At 43.7% G+C, this 18,689-nt stretch overlaps 1 protein-coding gene across 5 annotated transcripts; it reads right to left on the bottom strand.

The window, feature by feature from the left end:
* Positions 1 to 68: 68 nt before the first annotated feature.
* NDE1 (nudE neurodevelopment protein 1) lies at positions 69 to 17,766 on the bottom strand. 5 transcript variants are annotated; one of them, XM_038151847.1, is made up of 9 exons: positions 17,645 to 17,766; positions 10,573 to 10,700; positions 9,877 to 10,030; positions 6,643 to 6,791; positions 6,177 to 6,313; positions 5,161 to 5,337; positions 4,650 to 4,741; positions 3,535 to 3,671; positions 69 to 2,457 (listed from the first exon to the last, which is right to left on the bottom strand). In XM_038151847.1, exons 2-9 carry the CDS (start codon positions 10,656 to 10,658, stop codon positions 2,364 to 2,366), a joined length of 1,026 nt encoding a protein of 341 aa, XP_038007775.1. In that variant the 5' UTR covers positions 10,659 to 10,700; positions 17,645 to 17,766; the 3' UTR covers positions 69 to 2,363. The 5 variants fall into 5 exon arrangements, with proteins under 5 accessions (XP_038007775.1, XP_038007774.1, XP_038007773.1 ...); XM_038151846.1 differs by lacking the exon at positions 17,645 to 17,766 and adding an exon at positions 15,650 to 15,782; XM_038151845.1 differs by lacking the exon at positions 17,645 to 17,766 and adding an exon at positions 15,065 to 15,119.
* Between the last annotated feature and the right edge of the window lie 923 nt (positions 17,767 to 18,689).

Raw genomic sequence — 18,689 nt, 5'->3', positions numbered from 1 at the left:
TTCTTGCAAAAGTTAATCTGTAATCATTGGAACAAAACCCCGATTTTCTTCAAAGTAATGCTTTTGAAGAAATACAAAAAAGTCAGAGGTGGAAGTGAAACAGCATAACCACAGGGAACAGGTTTGATTCCCTCAGGGACACACAGTGCTGAGGTGCCCTGGGATGCATCCAAGGGCTGACAGGCACAGGACCTGCAGAGACTCACAGCCCTCACGTGCAGGAGCTGGAAAGCAGTGGGGGCCCTACCTGTCTGTCTGTGGACCATGAAGCCAGCCTCTGATGTGTGTTATGTGCAGAAGTATTTCCAGCCAAGCCTCTAGAGCAGGCTGAAACCATTAGAAACAGCAGCCCACACTGAATGCAGGGATCCAAGCCAAGCTATTCTGCACTAAGGGATCAGCATGCAGTTACTTTTTATTTTTGGAGCACTCCAGCAAGACCACAACCTACTCTTGGGAGCTACCAGGACCTACCACAAACCCTTGCAGCTCAAGCACTTTCAGACAGCAGCAGCTCTGTGGTCACACAGGGGCAGTAGGGAGCCATGCACAGCAAAGCAGGACGTAAAATCACTCTAAATCCAGTGCAGAGAGCTTACTTGATGCCTTTGATTGAACAGCAAGTGAACCTTAAGCAGTGTGACTACAGGGAGAGCAAATCATGCACAAACATCCACCTTGACAGCTAAAGCAATCATCTTCTAAATCTAAGCATTGTTTCACAAGTGCAGAGATCACAAACTGGGGATTCAGACTTGGCACCATTCAGCCAGCAGAACCAGAGCCCAGAGAATTCTCTCTTCTCATGAAAGAGTAAAGAAAGAATCCATTTAGAGCAATTAAGATGACAAGCTGAGCAGAGAGGGGTTAGGAGGTACTGGATAAGATTTGATCATTGCTTGATCAGGCACAGAGCTGTAAAGATGCTCAAGAGCTGGTGGTCAACACAGGTTGTGTGCATGTGTGGGAACAAGAAGACAAGCAAGTCAGACTTAGTATTAAATGGTCTTAAGCACCAATGCTTGGAGCAGATCCAGCAAATTGAACATGTATAAACCACAGTAATAACTTGCCCAAAAACTCAAAATGCATCAACAACTCGCATTCAAAATAAGCTTTATTCTGCTCCCCATTTTAACCAACTTCATAGGTGGACTGAGAAATGGGAATCACCTGTGCTTTACATATTCTAGAGAAATAGATGCCTCAGTGGCTGTTTTCACAGCACTTCCTTAAAAAAACCAAAACAAAAACATCAAACCCATTTATGTATTATTTCATCAAGTAAGCTCTCCCCATCCCCTGCCACAAAAAAAAAAAAAAAACATAAAAATTGTTTAGTCATGATTAGTTTAGCAAGTACAGGCTTCCATAAAATACATTAACACTGGGAATGAATTTACTCCATTTAAAAAACAAATGTAGTAACATTCTATAAGGGGAAAATTATTTTTAAAAAACACTCTCTACTCATATACAGTTCTCTAGCATGAAGGGCTTTTCAGGTTAAAAAAGCATTTCTAAATTAGTTACAGCTGATATATTCATATAGAAAAATTAAAAAAAAAACAAAACAGTAACACCCAAGGCACCTTAGTGAAGGGAGGTTTGTAAAGCAGTAAAACCCACCTATCAAGATGTTAGAAGTAGAAACTTGATCAGGTTTGGCCTCCTACAACCACCAGGCTTTATAAGCCACTATGGGATTTAAAAAAAAAAAAGTCTACATGCTATTAGCTCTGGGATCTCCTGAGCACTCTCAGCACTAGACATATCTCACCTTTAACCATGACCTGTTCTGAATGAGAAATCATTGCTTACAGAAACATCTTGCCACTACAGAGGCAGGTTTTTGTGCAGCAACATTCTGGTCAGCAAACACCCCATGGGGAGCTGAGCAGCTTCCCTGCAGAGATACACCTTTCACCACATAAAAACAGCTCTTTAATTTGGGTGACTGCAGCACACAACACCCATGGTAGAAAGCAGAATTCCAGCCAGAACTGCTGGTGTATTAACACCAAAAGCCAAAGCCTGAGGAGCTGCATAGTGAATATTGCTGTGTTGCAGGCAGGACAATTGCTTTGGTAGTGTCAAAAGAAGCAACCTTCAAGGAGCTATTCACTGTAGCTGATGCAGGAAGCAATTCCCAGTCCTCCACTGACAAAGTCAGCATTGCTTTGTCACACCTTGTCACCCACAGAACTTGCCCAGAGGCCACACTGGAAGCCACTACCAACTGTGACTGCTTGTTCAGTTCTCACCTACCCTGACACTGCTGTCTGCTTGCTCACTGATACTCTCTTTAAAACTAAAGTTTGAAATACACATTTCTTCTTCTTTCCCAAAGCCAGCCAGGCTTTTCACAGCAGCATCTTGACAACACTTTGTGAGGGATGGCTCACAGGTCCTGGAAGGTGTGAAGGCCGTGTTCCAAACTCCAGGCGTTTCACCAACCTGCAAGTGCAAAACTGAAGTCAGGGCATTTCTCTCTCAGTGTAACCATGCTCAGAATAACTGCTCACTTCCAGAACAAACCACTCAGCTGAGGTGAGAGAACAGCACTCTGAGCACTGCACGAACCCATTCTTTAACCGGGCTGAGTTTCCACTCCAGCACAGGGCTCCATTTCCCTCTGAGTAAGGAACACTATCTTTTACAGGTGTTGGAATTCCAGTTTAGCATTGCAGCAGCAGACAGATAATCAGCTCATGCATATGTAAATATGTGGCCCCTGAGACTTTCTTGCAGGAGCTTTCATGAGGTTTCTCCCCAGGCTAGGAGAGCAAGTACAACGTGGAACATTCCTTTTAAACAACACCACTGGCGCTGAGTACCAGGACAAACCAGGACAAGGGTCTGGCTAAATAAATAAGTCTGAAACAAAGTATACTATAGGCACTTCACTAACCTAAACACAGAACGTAAAGAATGTGCAGTGCAGGATTGGCAGAGTTTAAGCAGACACTGAATGGCAATTTGCAATATTCTTGCTGATTTTTCTTCATTTGATTAAAAAAAGACAACTGGTTCAAACATTCAGAGAAATGTGTATATTGAGTAAAGTAACTTCTTGTCAGCAGCTACTTAAAAACACATCTTAGCAACTGTAAAGCATTCTCAGTGGATCCCCTATTCACCTTTATTCCAGTTCTCCCACAAGTGAGAATCTTAACTATGATAAGAGAAGTCTCCCTCTATGCCATAACATTCCTGAGACATCACTTGTACAAGAACATAAAGCATAAAACAAAGTGAACCAATAAGCAGGAACTGTTGTACTTTGTCCAGTTAAACACTGATTTATAATAAAAAACATCTTGCACATGCTTCAGATTTGAGTTATTCAAAACTTGACTGCAGCTAGTCTTCAAATTTCAGCAGCCAGTGACTCCAAATTTTAAACTGACCTGAAACATTCAATAACTGAATGTCACATACTTTGAAAATGTCTCTACCAAAACAAATAAATATCAGTCCCTAAGTTCCAACACCAACAGCTGTCACTAAGAGACCAGCAGAGCCAGCACTCACCCTGTATCACACAGAGGCTGATGAGGACTCAGGCGTGTTTCAAGGACATCTCTGTTCATGTACATGGACACTGAAGGTCTGTTTGGAGACTGCTCATACACAAAGTTTCGGCAAGATGCAAGCTTGGACTCCAAAGCCTAAAGTAAACAGATGAGGTGAGTATCAGATTGACTGTTCTCTTTCAGAAGATGGCACTGGCACACCAAAATGGCACCAAAGTGTGTGGGTTTGGTTTATTTTTCTTTCTTTAAGAGTAAGCTGTCCAGTAGAGGAACCTACTAGACCCCAGTGCCACATAAGCTCTGAAATTGTGAAGAGATGAAGACAGTCATCTCTCTAAAGATGAACCTCTGTTTCTCTAGGGAGCTGATGCTCTTCACCACCAGGAACACAAAATCTTCACTTTCCTCAGAGAGATTTTTACATCTTTCTTACAGGCATAAATTTTTAGATTACTAAATATTCACGTGACCTATCAGCTTCCCTAGACATGAATTAGGTGGTACACCAGAGGGAATGAGTCACAGATATCTTATTCTTCATCACATCTCCCATTCTAGTTTCTTTCTGGCTGTATCATTTCTGCAGCTCAGCCCATCAAAGCCTCATACAAATGTTTGTAACAACACAGCACCAAGGCATAAGAACTGGAACACAAGTCATGGGATAACTTTCCCAACATTAGCACTACCTTAAATATCAAACTACAGCTTAGCAGGACATTAGGCCTTGCTCAAAAGACCACTGGACTCTTAAGGCAAACTTCACCAGAAGCCTTTTGGACAGCAGGTACCAGCCTGCTAACTTCTCTGCCTTTCATGGGAACAGATCCCTTCTCAATTTACTCATGCTGACTTATTTTTTCTGCACATGCACTTCCAGAAATTCATAGAGGGAGATCTTATTCCCATCCAGATTAGAACTTAGAAAAACAAGCATGGTCTATTTTTATTTGGGAGTTGGTCAGAAACTTTTGAAGTCTAGACCAAGCCCAAGGCCACACTTAGCTAACCTGGGGGCAAGAGACTCTTCAGTCTCCTCTGAACAGTAGTGCTGGCTGCAGTTTCCAGGAGCTCCAGCTCTCCAAAAGCATTGCCTGGCAGGTAATCACTCACCCCCACTTTTCGCAGCAAGTCTCCCACAATATTAAGTGCAGATATTCTTGCAGCTGGTGTGAGAGGGGTTGCACCATAACTGTCCTCAAGGCCTGCAGGGCAGGTTAAAGAAGGAGATGTTACTCATGGAAAGAAAAAAAAATAAAAATTGACCCTACTGTCTTAGAGAAGATGATATAAGGAACACGATTAAAGATCATACAGTTTTTAAAACCTTTCCCCTAAATTAGACCAACATCTCTGGGACAGCTGTGAACCAATAAAAAGTCCCAACTGCTCAGCTGATCCCTCATTATTACCAGACAGTTCAAGTCAATTGGAAATGAAGAGATTATGAATAAACTCAAAAAAATCCCAGTCAATAAATACTGAGACCATGGTGATTTGATTTAGGTGACACTACACTACACACTGGATTCTGTGGCTAAAGGAGGAATGAAAAGAAGAGAGCGAACTAGAGCAAAAACAACAGCATCAAATGGTATTTGTGAGCTGGTTCCCTGGCAGTCACCTCTCCTGAAGGTGCCAGGGGTGGGAAGGCTGATGGGTGTCCGGCGCATTGCAGGTGTTGAGGGCACAGATAAGGAGGCCTGAACTGCAGTGTCTGTCCTTTCTGCTTCCAGGGGAGCTCTCATTGGTGTTTTGGGCTTCTCCTGTTTCTGCTGCACTGCAAGCTCTTGTCGTAAATCTGTGAAGGAAGCAACATAAAACAAGTACTGGAGTATGCCATCACCAAGACAAAAACAGGAAGTAATCTTTTGTCAAAATACTTTGCTCTTCATGGAAGTGAAGTCACTTATCCTTGTAAAAGATTACTCCAGGCATATCTGAATTTGGCACACCTTGGCTACATTCTGGCTCCCTGCAAGGCTGACATCCTACCTGTTGTACCCTTTTCTATCCTGGTTTCCACATGAAGGAAACTTGAGCTGAGGCCAGGTGGAAGACACATCATTATCTAGCCAAGGCATAGAACACTTCTGTCCCACAGCCTGGCTGTAGCTTATGCATACCACTCAAGGGCACAGAATCCAAGACATGAAAACAGATGTCCATCCAGCTCCAGGGTCTCTCTTTTCTCACCCAGCCTTGCTGACAGATAGCAAAAAGCCAGGGCATTCTAAGGCAACCAGAAGTCAGTCAGAACCCTCCTGTTTTACTTCCCCATTAGTGCTTCATTGGCTGCATTTCCCACAGCCCAGGAAACAATGAGGTTAATGTGTATTAAAGCTGACCTTCGTGGGAAGCCACACCAGCCCATGCCCCAGCTGGACTGGCTCAACTCCATGAAGCCCTGATTAGGAAAAGGCTGGAACAGACTTTTGTTTCTGTGAGTGCTCTGGAGTAATATCAGGAGTTCAAGGAGAGGGCAGAACGTTCTTCAGTTTCCTTACTTGTTTCTACATTTCAGATACCAAGTTTTAAAGAAGCAAAGTTAAAAGCCCAACTCTAAGGCAGATGGAGAGGACTGAACAGCTACAAAGCAGCGGGAGAGAAAGGAAAAGATAGAAATAACTTCTGTCTAACCTCTAGCTTCATCTTTCAGGCGCTGCACAGACTCCAGAAGGTTTTCCTTCTCATCCAGCTCACTCTCCAGAAAAGCATTTCTTTCAATAGCCTGGTTTAAACGCTGTTCAAAATCCTCCAGGGACATTATAGTGGCTCTGAAAAAGAGTGCACTAGGTGTCACTACCAGAGGACTAGAGGTAGGAGGACTCCCTCTCTCACAAGAAAATGGACACTTGCATTTTTGCTTGGTTTGCTTTGTGGTTTTTTAGCTTGTAATATATGAAAGAGTGCAGTCAGGGCAGTGGAAGAGGTAAAAAAAAAGTTATCACATTGCCCATCTGCAACGACTCTCTTCAACACAATCATAAGACAAGTGATAGTTCAGAGTGGCAATGCTAACAAGTAGTGTCACAAACAGCACAGTACCCATGCTTGCAGGACAGAATAGAGGTGGGAAAAAAAAAAAACACAAAAAGCAGATCACCTTTTTGCTCTTTCCAAATCATCATTTTCTTGCTCCAGTTCTCGAATGTATTTCTGAAGCTGCTCTTTAATAGCTCTTGTCTGTGCCAAGTCATCTTCCAGCGCAGAGATTTGCCTGTATCCTTCTGAATGCTGCATTTCAATCTTTTCCTACTCAAAGGCAAATCAAACAGCACATCAGGTACTTAGCAACACGTTCTATTTTTGCAGCATTGCCTGAGCTCCTTGAAAGGCAGAGACAGACACTCTGAAGATTTCTGAAAAACATCATTTCATGTATGGTAAAACACCAACAAATTCAATTGCTCACACACTTCTGGGCTGCCAGTAGACAAGAGCTCTTCCTGTCACTCCTTATCAAACAAAAGTGCTGGGGAACAGTTCCCAACACTCACAGCACAAGGCCATTCCTTGCCTCTCCCAGACAGCCTGACTCAGCACAGTTTCTAAGCAATACACAAAGCACACAAGAGAAGCCACTTATTTTCAACCCTAATATGAAGTCAATATTTAGGAGGCAAAGTAAGAAGAATAAAAAAAAAAAAAAAAAATCTAAGTATGACCCTGTTCCATGCTGCTGTGGAATCAGCAAGATTCTGCACTGCTCATGTGGCTTTATTAGCCCAAAGCAGGTTCAGAATTCTAGAACATTTCAGGTACAGGTACACTTTTGGGAACCTAAATCAAACTCTGTCTCCCTCTACACCATGTATACAAAGGTACATTTAAGACAGGCACAAGCAGGGAAGAATACTTAGCTTCCACATCAGATGTCTCTCTCCTGCACTGCCACTAAATGTGGAGTTAGTTCCACAGTATGTGACAAGGGAAAGCTCTCCCATGTGACAAGGAAAGCTCCAGAGCACACTATTACAATGCTTTATACTCAACCACCTTGCTACCAGACCACCTCAACATGCCAGAGGTTTTTTGGAAACTCCAAGATTGCTGTGTAAGCAACATTCCTGAAGTGCTCCCCAGACAGAATTCAAGTACAAACACTTGAAGTCACTGGAAACAAATCCATGTACTGGAATTTCAAAACCATGGCAAGTAGTCTAGTGCGAATGATAATGTGAAGACAGCTATTTCAGTGCATGAAATGCATAGACAAGGAGGAGGGAAAGAGATATCCAACCTGAACTAAGAAATCCTTATTTGACTGCAGTGTGGTGACACTGCTGTAATTCCAAATCTCTGAAACACAGTTAGGAGCCTCTAAGCTCCAAGAGGCAGATTACTTTCAATTAGTTTCTTAGGACTCTCTAAACTAACCCTGCAAAGCACCATTCCCATCAGTTTTAGGCAGTGTGAGCTCTGATTTCTGAGGGGGAGCAGGCACACACACTGGGCTGGTCAGCTCAGAGCCCACACAAGCTGTGTGGGCCTGGCAAAGTTCACTGGTGCTGACCTAGATGCAGATCCCAACCCTTGATGGGCTCAGTTAACACTGCTGCTCAATAGCTTCCTGAGATTAACGCTTTGCTCTTGAATTGATTCAGATAAAAGACCAGAACTGCAAGGTCTGAGTCTTTGTTTTTAGCCAATTGTAATAAACTATCAGCTGATCTGGCCCTCAATGGTGGCTCTGTTCCTTCACTGCAGGCTGTTAGTGCAGTTTTCAGGCTGCATGAATAGCCAATTGTTGAATGGTTTATTTCAAGCAGCATATATTTTAAGAAAGTTATCTACTGTGAAGAATCATTTCAGATTTTCTAGAATATGGCTACCATCCACTTTTTGAGGCGCTGTATTGCTTCCTACTATTTTCATTCCTCACTGTTTTGCCTGGTTTCACTGGCCCTTCCTCTCATCCCAGCTACTCTAGAGAAAGAAAATAGTCTGCATACTCCACCCCTCAATTAAATGAACTATGGGTTTTAAAATTTTTGTCTTCTCTCCAAACCCATCAGCTTCCATGGATTTATGTGGCTACCTGGAACAGCAGATCAATACTTTATACAACATGCACAACATCTAATATTTCTAAGGTGCTACAACAAGAACAAGGATTAAAGCAACACAAATGCAATGAAACAAGTCTTGGAAGTCTTGCTATCAAAAAGCAGGGAGTAGAGGAAATGGCTAAGCTAGTGCTAGAGTGACAGGACATCTGCCTGGAACAGAAGAGTATTTCCTTAAGACAGTAATTTGGACAACAGTTTAAACAAAAGGCATTGCAAATCTGGATTCATCCAGTGATTAATCACTTATACAAATACCTTCACTCCCATTAGCTCATTATTGCATCCAGTTGAATAGAAGAAGTGTAATTACATTAATCTCTGCTTCCACAGAGATTGAGCTAGCCCTACAAAGCACAGTGTAGTATTTCTTGGGTGACTATAACTCACCTCTAAACAAAAGGCTAAAAAAAAACTTTAAAAAGTCACACCAATTTCAGTGATGATTTTTTTCCAAACTTAAGAGAACTTACCAGTACTTCCTGAACCTGTCAATCAGCACAGCACCATCTCATCACTCTTCATACTCTAGACAGCTTCATTGTTTCTTAAGCAGCTGTGTTAAGAAGCCCTATCTCAATAAGTTCATATTCTTTATGTTTTATAGTTCTGGAAGTTAATGCCTTTCTGCTGGTTCTTATTTTCACAGAATGCTAACCAAGCGCAAAAAGAAAAACTCATTTTTCCCTAAGGACAGACAGATTCAATAACAAAACCAGGACTAAAACTGTTTTATGACTCTCAATTCTGTGTTACCCACCAGCTGCTGCTTCCCAGCTTATGTGAAATGTCAGATAATAAATACACAACTATGTAAAAAGGGTTTTAAACTCAGTTTTCTTATGTAATGCAAAAACACAGCTGCAGTGTTTGTACTTTGATTGTTCTGCAATATTATCAGTGACTGCATGATGCACACAGCAAGAAAGCTATGAACAAAAGCACTAAATAGATGGAAGAAGGAATAGAACAGCAGCTCTCTTGTGTTCACACTCAGTCTCCACTCCACTGTGGACAATTCTCTCCCATCTGAATTCTATCCTGACACAGCCACAACCTGCAAGCAGGGCTCCAGAACACTACCAAGGAACACAGAATCCTCAGAGCAGACAACAGGCTGACATTTCTTTACTTTTCAAGACTTTCCTTTCTGCAGTCTTCTGGTCAATTTTTCTGTAATGCTGAGGTGACACCACAGGGCAGAGTCTGCAAACACCTGCCCTGTCCCCCCTGCACTGAGGATGTGCACACCACGAGCACCAGCAGCTCACCTTCACTGACTCCAGCTCCATCCGCAGGCGGTTGTTTTCTGACAGGAGGTCTCTGTTCCTGGACTCTGTTTGCTGCAGCTGAGTCTCCAGTTCAGCCTCATACTCTCTGCTCCCCTCTTGGAATTCACGCAATTCCTCCTGGGTATTCTCAGCACTAGAGAGGAATTCCAGCAACAGAACTCATCATCATGAACAACAGAAAAAACATCTCTTGTACACCCAATATAAAAACAACACTGCTCTTGAACACAGAAGGTTATTTGCCCTTCTCTGAATTCAATAGGAAGAAAGAAACATATGCAAATGTTTCCCACCATGCATGGGAATCCCACAGCAAACTGGTTAAGAAATAAAAAAAGCCCAAATAAACAGAAAAAGCCCAGAGTCTGTCTTCACACTGTAGATGTTGAGGATATGCAGCATCTCTTTAGCTTGTCAATTGTCCACTGCCATCTCACATTTATTCCAATATTCAATTCTGTTATTTATTTGGAAATATAAAGAAAGCTGTTATTGATTAATAACAAAAAGTGAGGAACAGAGAGAAAGATGAAAGGAAATGTTTTGTATTCTTGAACAATTCTATTGAAACAATCCTCCAACAAGCTAAACAAGCAGCAGTGAAAGAGCTGTGTCTTTGCATGAAGCGTTATGCACCTTACCCAACCACTTGGAGGAATGAAGCCACTGCCTTACCACTGCTTGTATTTCATAGCCAACTCCTTCCAGTATCTGGTTTCCTCTTCCACTGAGCTGAAGTGATGTCCTTCTGAGTCTTCCATAATGAGTCCTCAAAGTCTAAAACTCCTGTTTCATTTTCCCCCCTGAAAAATTACAGGGTCAAGCATAAGAACTCAGGCAGTGGGCAGCCCCATCCTCCTTGCTGCAGAGGCAGAACATCCCTCCTCCCACACAGTCCCTGCTCACCTGGAGACCAAACTAAAGACCAGCCTTGATAGGACTTTGAAAGAATTCCTGTTAAGTCACTTTCCCCGGTTCTCCCAAAGCTGCTGCAGGCTTACACCACATCCCCAGCAGTGAGCACCTTTGGCACCTCTGGGTACACAAACCCCAAACCTGAGCTGCAGCTGTGGCAGTGCACAGAGAACACAAGAGAAGGAAGACACAGGCACAACTTCAGCTCCAAACCCACTGCAATTCAACAACCCTAAAGACACCTATCATGAAACTAAAGAGAAACTTCAAAGAGAAAGAGATTAGGCACTCAAGATACTGATTTCTTGAGTTAACATTTAAAGGAACACAGAAGTTTTTTTATGGACTTAACTGCCGGACAGGTGAAAAACTTCCTCCTACGTCAAAACAGACAAAGCTACCCGACTTTAAACCTGAACTATCAAAATCCATGTTTAGCTACAAGATATCTGGATACCTCAGAGAGCCATGGGAGAAGGGAGGGTAAAAGCTACCCAGAGGTTTTAGCAGGATGCCACTGGCTGTGTTAGGTATGCAGTTAAGATTGCAGCAATCCAGACAATCCAGCTGTCCCTGTGCCAGCACAAACCCAGTCACAGGACACAGTCCCAAATGGGAATGACACACTAAAGAGCCACAGGGGAATCAAGTCCCTTAAGCTGGTCACTCCCACTTGAGGACTTAAGTATCTAAACACCACAATTAAATAAAATAAATGCCCTGTGATGTGTATGACACTCTGTTAAAAGGGTCAGCAACAAATATAATTTCATACTAGTTAGTCTTGACAATGGAGAAACATCAAACCTGGTGTTCTGCATAACCTGCCCATGTCCAGCCCTGGGTGAGGCAAAGATTCCATTCAGACATTATCAGTTTAACAAAATTGATACCAAGTAAAAAACCAAATAAGATCAAGAACAACAAATAGAGGTGGAATTGAACAATTCAGGACAGTGACAGTTGTCACAAAACTGCATCATGGAAATCTAATGATTGAAGAAACACAGTTCTACCAGATTTCAATTCCAGTTCTGCTGAGCAAAACATTTCCTAGAGGTAATTCTGATGGAACAAAGAAGAAGGAATGGCTGAAGCATTCAAAGATCACTTAGATGTCAGCTCTGTCTTGTACTCTTATTTATGACACTCATAAAATGCTGGAGTAGACCCTCTGAGCAGCATGTCTTAGGTAAAGAAAATGTGCATACACCACACATCTACTGAACTCTATGAAAGAAAATATCTTTAACCTCTGTCAAGACTTTGGTCTCCAAAAAATTATCTGGTATAAATAGGTTTGAGTAATAGCCATCTACTGAGACAAACCCAAGTAGCTCTTACCTCTACCACAGACAAAAGTACTCAAAGCAGTCTGGCAGTCTAAAGCCCAATTCTTACATACCCAAGCAATGCCACAAAGCCCAATTCCTCTTCACAGCCCAAGTAATTAGCAGATTATTGAGCAAGGAGTAAGCAGCGTCACAGCTGAGTGGGGCTGCGCCTGCATACCTCAGTGCACAGTATCAGCTACACACACACAGAAATTACAGTGTTATTTAAAAGGGGAGTTGGCAGGTCAGGAGAAAAGTTACTAAGCCTTAGCTTTTATAACTGAGTTTGACACAAAATGTTCATTAGCCAAAGCTACATGTGTTCCTTCAAACAAACAAAAGCACTGTATAATGTATTGACACATTTCCAGCATAAGGGCTCAAGGCTGAAGAATGCACAGAGCAAAAAAAGAGGAAAAGGAGTGTGAGTCAGGAGTGATTTTCCAAATAGTACTCTTGCCCATTAAAAAGAAAATCATGACCAAGCATAATTAACATTCTTGACCTAGGATAGTTTATGTCACATCTCCTCTGTTATTTTTAAGTGAACTGAAAGTGCCTTTGATGTTAATAAGCATGTCCTTCTGCTCAAGGCACTGTGTACACTGTGTACACACATACTGATCCTTGCAGCACACTTGTCAAGAAAAAAAATCCAAAAAGGATTTTTTCTGACACAAGCATTATAATAAATCAAGTATCTGTGTTTGGACAGACAGCAAAAATAATTCAGGAAAGATAAAGATGAACTGCAAGACATCTTGCTCTGAAGAGCTTTCAAACAACCCTTTGGAACCAAAAGACAGCTTCCATCACCTTCAAAGTCTTGAATATGCTCAGATCTGGCTCCTGTTTTCGTATTACATTTTAGAAGAACTAAAAGATTATAGTAATTGGCATTTTTTGAGATTGTAGGGGTGCATAGAGAAGAACTATCCTTAACTGATGCACACAATCCATAAGGCTTTCAGAGAACCCTGTGAACGTTCACAGAGCACCAAGGGGCTGCACCCCTCAGTGCCAGGGATGTCTGTGTGACCATGAGATTATGGTGTGGGCCCACTGAGGATGCCATCCATTAAGAGCTCACTCTGCTTCGTGGTCACCGTTACTAAATAGTAGCTATAATTTAAAATTAATTGTTCAACTGCAAATACATGGAAGGACAGTGGACCTGTACTTATTCCACAGCGTGGCTACTGTCCTGTGCCACAGGCACGTGTTTTTGCTGCAACACTCAATGAAGACCTGTAACTATCCTTCCCTGTGCTACATCTTGGCTCAAACTAAGCTGGGATTTTCAAACTAACCAAGGATGAAAAATACGAACTTAAACTGAAAAGAAAAATTCCACATTTGAGACAAAGTAGTAAAGCTTCTTAAAACTTTTTTATTTTTTCTGAAATTTGTCTAAGAAGAGTGCAAATAAAAACAATGTAAGTCTTGTCAAACTGCCTTAGAAAGGGTGGGGCTATGACGGGTTTTCCCCTGCTGCCTTCTCCCCGTGATTTTTAACAACTTGGAGACAACATGCAAAATGCCTGAAGAGAAATTAATCAGGAACTCCTCATTGTCTGGGCTCACTACAAAAGCAGGGAGAGCAAAGGGGGGTAAAAGAGGTTTTAGAAATGGTGTTTTAGACACTGGGAAAGGTAGAAAAAACGAGGAGAGAAAGTCAGAGTCTGTAAGAGGCGCACACTGGCTGCACCTTGCTTGTTTTCACACACATGAAGCCAGAAGAGACATCTGGCCAGGCTTCCTGCCTTGTGCAGGCAGCACAAGCGCTGGTCACAGGCATTACAAAGCTCCACATCATGCAGGAAGTGGAAGCGATCATGGGTGGGGACTGGAATTTTGCAATAAAACACGGCAGCATAAACGTTGCGGAAAACAATTTCATAGCAGCGATAGAAGAATTGCAAAATTCCTCAGGAAAAAGCAAGCATCAAGAAAAACAACACACAAAATTATCGAAGGAACTTCAGTTTGGGAATCAGTCCGAATTCACCCAAACTCCTGAGGGCCCCTAGATTGTTTCAGTCCTAGAACAAAGGACTCAAAACGACCCTGATATTGAACTTTTTTCTTCACAAAAGAACATTTAGCTCGGTGAACAATGTTGGCCTAACTTTGTCGCGATGCCTAATGGTCCAAGTCAAGGAAATTCATATTGTAATAAAAAAGTGAAACAGTACCACAAATACTACTGAATTATCCATGACAAAGATGATGAGCTCCTATTAGACATTACTTTCCCAAATGTAAACCAAAACAAACCAGCTCTTTGCTCCCGAAAAGTAGCTTTCCCATCCTTTGAAATTCAGATTTGCTTAAAATATTCCCCTTGAAAGGGTCTTCCTGTAACACATGGGCCTGTTGTCTTTTGTTTAAGCCATACAAAAGAAAATCACCACAAAAGAGAAAGAAAGGGGAGAGGTCACGGGGGCACCAGGATTACTACAGAATCCCACAGCCAGCACTGAAAAGAGTTATCGGCTTCTCCGTGGCTTCTCTACCAAAAGGCTGAATTCAGCAAAACCCTCCTCTCCTCAGTAACCAGTCCAGCTCCCAAACTTCCAACTTTCCAGTGACCCCTGAGGAAACCCCACACTGTTCTCCGCTGAAACGCCTGACCTTGACGGTTCCAGCAGCAAGCCAAGAGGTCAGCGGGCAGCGCTCCCCGATCTCATTCCCGTGCGGAGCACGAAGCCGGGCGGGGGCTACACCAGCGGGCACGGCTCCCACGCTCCGCTCCCCGCCCCACCAGCGCCCGCACGAGCAACTCCAGAAGCAGGAGGAGGTTCAGGTCCGCGCGGGGCCGCAGCCGGCCAGGGTCCCTTGTCCCAGGGTCCCGTGTCCCCCCGCTCCGGTCCCGTCCCGGTCCCGCTGCCCCGGGCTCTCACCGGGCTCTCCCTCACCGGGCTCCCGCCGCGCCCGCTCCGCCGCTCCCGGCCCGGCCGGCGCCGCCGCCCCATTGGCTGCCGGTCACGTGCGGCGGGGCGCTCGGCCAATCAGCGCCGCCGGAACGCGCTTCGCAAACTTTGGTGACTTTCAAAAGGCGCCGGGGGCGGCGGCCGCGGCCGGTCCCGATCCCGTTCTTACTGCCGATCCCGTGCTTATTGCCGATTTCGTTCTTATTGCCGATTTCGTTCTTATTGCCGGTCCCATTCCTGCCCCTGTTACCTCGTCAGCCTTGCTAAACACACCCCCCGTCCATGTTCAATGACCTACAGTCACACGCTCAAGGCTCCGCATCTTCTGAGGGGTTAAGCGTGTAAACCAGCACGCGCCGTAACCGACCTTAAAATTATCTAGAACAGGAAAAGCTTTACATTATTTTTATTTCTCAATTCAAAAGATCTCTGCTGCAAAAGCGAGCAGCGAGACAGCGCCGGTATCTATTTTTAACGCCAGCCCAACATCTTTAGACCAAAGTGCCCTTTTCCCGACCAAGGACAGGTTTCCGTGTCGCAGTCTGTGAAATATTAGACACTTCCACTCACCCCCATCCCGGCATGAGGTCATCATTGCAGAAAGCTGCGGCTGGCTCCCGCAGCCCACGGGCAGAGCTGGCTGCAGCCCGAGAATTCCCGGGCAGGATCGATAGGAAGGGACCCGGGGTAAGCAGAGACTTTCTCAAGCGCCCCAGGTGTGTTCCTGCCGACCGGGCACACAAACACTCGCTCATTAGCGCTGCCTGGCATTCGTTCGCGGAGCCAAAACAAAAACACAAATTATCGCACGTGTATCGCTGCGGCCCGCACAAGCAGGGCCACGTGTCACCGAGTGTCACCGAGTGCCACCCGACCCCCGCAGCGCCTCCCAAACGGCAGTGGGATGGGAGCCCGGCCCCAGCTCCCTTCACCTCTGATGTAACACCGGGCCGGGAGCGCAGCCTGGGTCTGAAAAGACTTGTCTAAACTGGGAATACGCCTCTCCCTAAGGCTTTGCAAGGCTGGCACTGTAACTAAGAGGATGGATGCTTTTCTATAAATATTGCACCAGAAGGAATCTGTCCGTAACTCAGATAACTTTAACTGAGAAGGGTGACAAAAACTATTCTACTTGCTTGTCAGGCATTCAGCAAAATTACTGTATTTTCAGTTCAGATGTTCAGCAGAAGTAAATGGAGACAAACTATCATAAAGCTATGAAGGGAAAACTAAATAAGGCATTTGAAAAATTGGGTTAATAGCATTTGCAGTGCTGTCATTACCCAAGAATGTTTTTATTATCAGATAAGTTGCAGAAAATAAACCACATGCTATTGTAGTATGTTGCCAGTAATTAAAACAAATTATACATTGTTCATAAGTTTGGGACAAAGGACATTTTACTTCAACACTTTAAGCAAATTTTTGAGGATAGTATGACTACACAGATTATGTCAAACGTGCAGCTGAGTATTTTTGATATTTCTTATCTTGAAATATTTGTAAAACACAGCAAAATGTCTGAGATTTCAGAGGAAGCTGAGAGCCTCTCAATCAATTCTGAAACAGTGAAACAGCACCCTAACAAATGCCAGGGGCTCAGAGGCACTACCAGAGGCACTACTGTACACAATAAATATTCTTTAAAAAGGTGACTGTAATCACTGCGACTGCCTTGTTTGCAAGAAGGACAAGCACTTGTCTATTTCAAAATAAGCAGAGGAGGAGAAATTATTTTATGCATTTATTTTTAGTTTGCTGATTAATAATTAATAACTGGCAGATCTTTGTGGTGCTTGGATTCATGGGCTGGTTATTTTAATGAGAAGGCCACACTGATTCTTCCACGAAAACTAAGTGGACAAAAATTTATCCACTCTAAGTTCAGGTAAGGCTGTAACACCTTATCTTTTGGCAATTAACTTCTGTTGGGAAAAAAATGCTTGTTTTTCTTAGAGAATTAAATAACTCACCACACCACCCACTGTATCGATGGAACAGGAACTGCCCACCAATTGTCATTACAAACTACTGAACTGCTTTTTTTATTTTGTTCAAATGGATTACTGACACCCATAAAATGTGACAAACATTTTAGAATTTCATCTGGAAATATTGCTGTCACTGAAGAGCGAGTATTTAACAGCAATAAAACCTTTATGTCTGTGTCTTTAAAGATGTTATATAATTCTCTGCAATCTGTATATGCAGAATCAGATTTTCACATGCTTAAGCAACAAACAGATTCTCACTACTTTAAAAACCTTCTGATATCTCAAACTGACACATTTTTGATGAAACTGTCAAATGCTCATTAACAGCACTGGTTTATTAAGCAGAGCAGAACACAGCAGCTCTCTCAGCCTTGGCACACAGCAGTGACACTCCCAGTGACCCTGGCAAGCCTGGCTGGGGCTCTGAGCTTTGTCACTAGGGCTTCTCCTCGCTGCTGGCTGCAGTCTCTTAGGCCAAGGTGCAAGTATTCCAGCTTAGCCTATTACCACAACTATGATCAAAAGACATTGAGCTACCAAAAAGCAGATCCCACTCTGTGCTGTCACTAACCTCCCTCCTTGAAGGGCTCAGCTACCAGCTGAGGAGCAAGCCCAGCCTGGACGACAAGATTGGCTGCATGACTTTGGCCCAGCCTTCCGAGGGAGCTGTTAAACAGTGAGAAAGAGCCACGTCTGTAGAAAGACAAGAACAGGAAAATTAGAAATAGAGGTAAGGTTGTTGAGACAAGCACTATTAGCAACACAAGGATTCAAGAGGAAAAATACCACTGTAGAAAGTTACACAATCCTAACGTGAGCGAAGCCCAGTGACCTCTAGTGAGTTGCCAGTGCCACCACATCAACAGAGCAGTGACCCGTGAGTGGATGCCCACAGCTTTCTTGATGCTTCTTTGGCCAGCAGACTTCAGGTGCTCTGTCGAGGGCTGGGGAGACACTAATGCCTAACCCAGTGGATTCTTAGAAGGTTGTTCTTTTTTTTTTTTTTTTTTTTTTTTTTTTTTTTTTTTTTTTTTTTGTTAGCCAGTTATTGCTTTGTATTTTCAAGCTGTGTACATCTGACTTGAGGAATAGCTAATGATGCCCAAGGTACCCAGAGAAAGCACAGAGACGTCAGACATGTCTTTTAAAATAAGCAAACAGCAGAATTCTGGAATATCTCCAGAGAGAGAGCCTCTCTGGACAGTCTGTCCCAGGGCTCGGTCACTCACAGGGAAGAAGTTCTTCCTCGTGTTCAGGTGGAACTTCCTGGGCATCAGTTCCTGCCCGTTCCTGCTGTGCCATGGCTGGGCTCCGGGAGCAGAGCCCGGTCCCTGCTCTGAGCCCTCCCTGCTCACGCCTTCGCATTCAGGTCACGGCCTCAGCACGGCGGAGTCTGTGCGTGTTCTACCCGGCTCTGTGTGTGATTTACCCGGCTCTGTGTGTGATTTACCCGGGTCTGTGCGTGTTCTACCTGGCTTCGTGCGTGTTTTACCCGGGTTTGTATGTGATTTACCCGGCTTCGTGCGTGTTTTACCCGGGTTTGTATGTGATTTACCCGGCTTCGTGCGTGTTTTACCCGGGTTTCTCTGTGTGATTTACCCGGCTTCGTGTGTGTT

This window comes from Motacilla alba, chromosome 14 (genome assembly GCF_015832195.1).
Source record: "Motacilla alba alba isolate MOTALB_02 chromosome 14, Motacilla_alba_V1.0_pri, whole genome shotgun sequence".
NCBI lineage: Eukaryota > Metazoa > Chordata > Aves > Passeriformes > Motacillidae > Motacilla > Motacilla alba.
The sequence above is the reverse complement of the archived record's forward strand: the minus strand, read 5'-3'. Positions and strand labels throughout refer to the sequence as shown.

What these genes read in the sequence shown, in the direction of transcription:
- NDE1 (XM_038151847.1), bottom strand. Translation starts at nt 10,658, where the DNA reads ATGGAAGACTCAGAAGGACATCACTTCAGCTCAGTGGAAGAGGAAACC. An exon ending in TGGAGCTGGAGTCAGTGAAG is followed by an intron (nt 6,792 to 9,876) that starts GTGAGCTGCTGG and finishes GCCTTTGAGTAG; the next exon opens with GAAAAGATTGAAATGCAGCA. An exon ending in CCCTGGCACCTTCAGGAGAG is followed by an intron (nt 4,742 to 5,160) that starts GTGACTGCCAGG and finishes CCTGCCCTGCAG; the next exon opens with GCCTTGAGGACAGTTATGGT.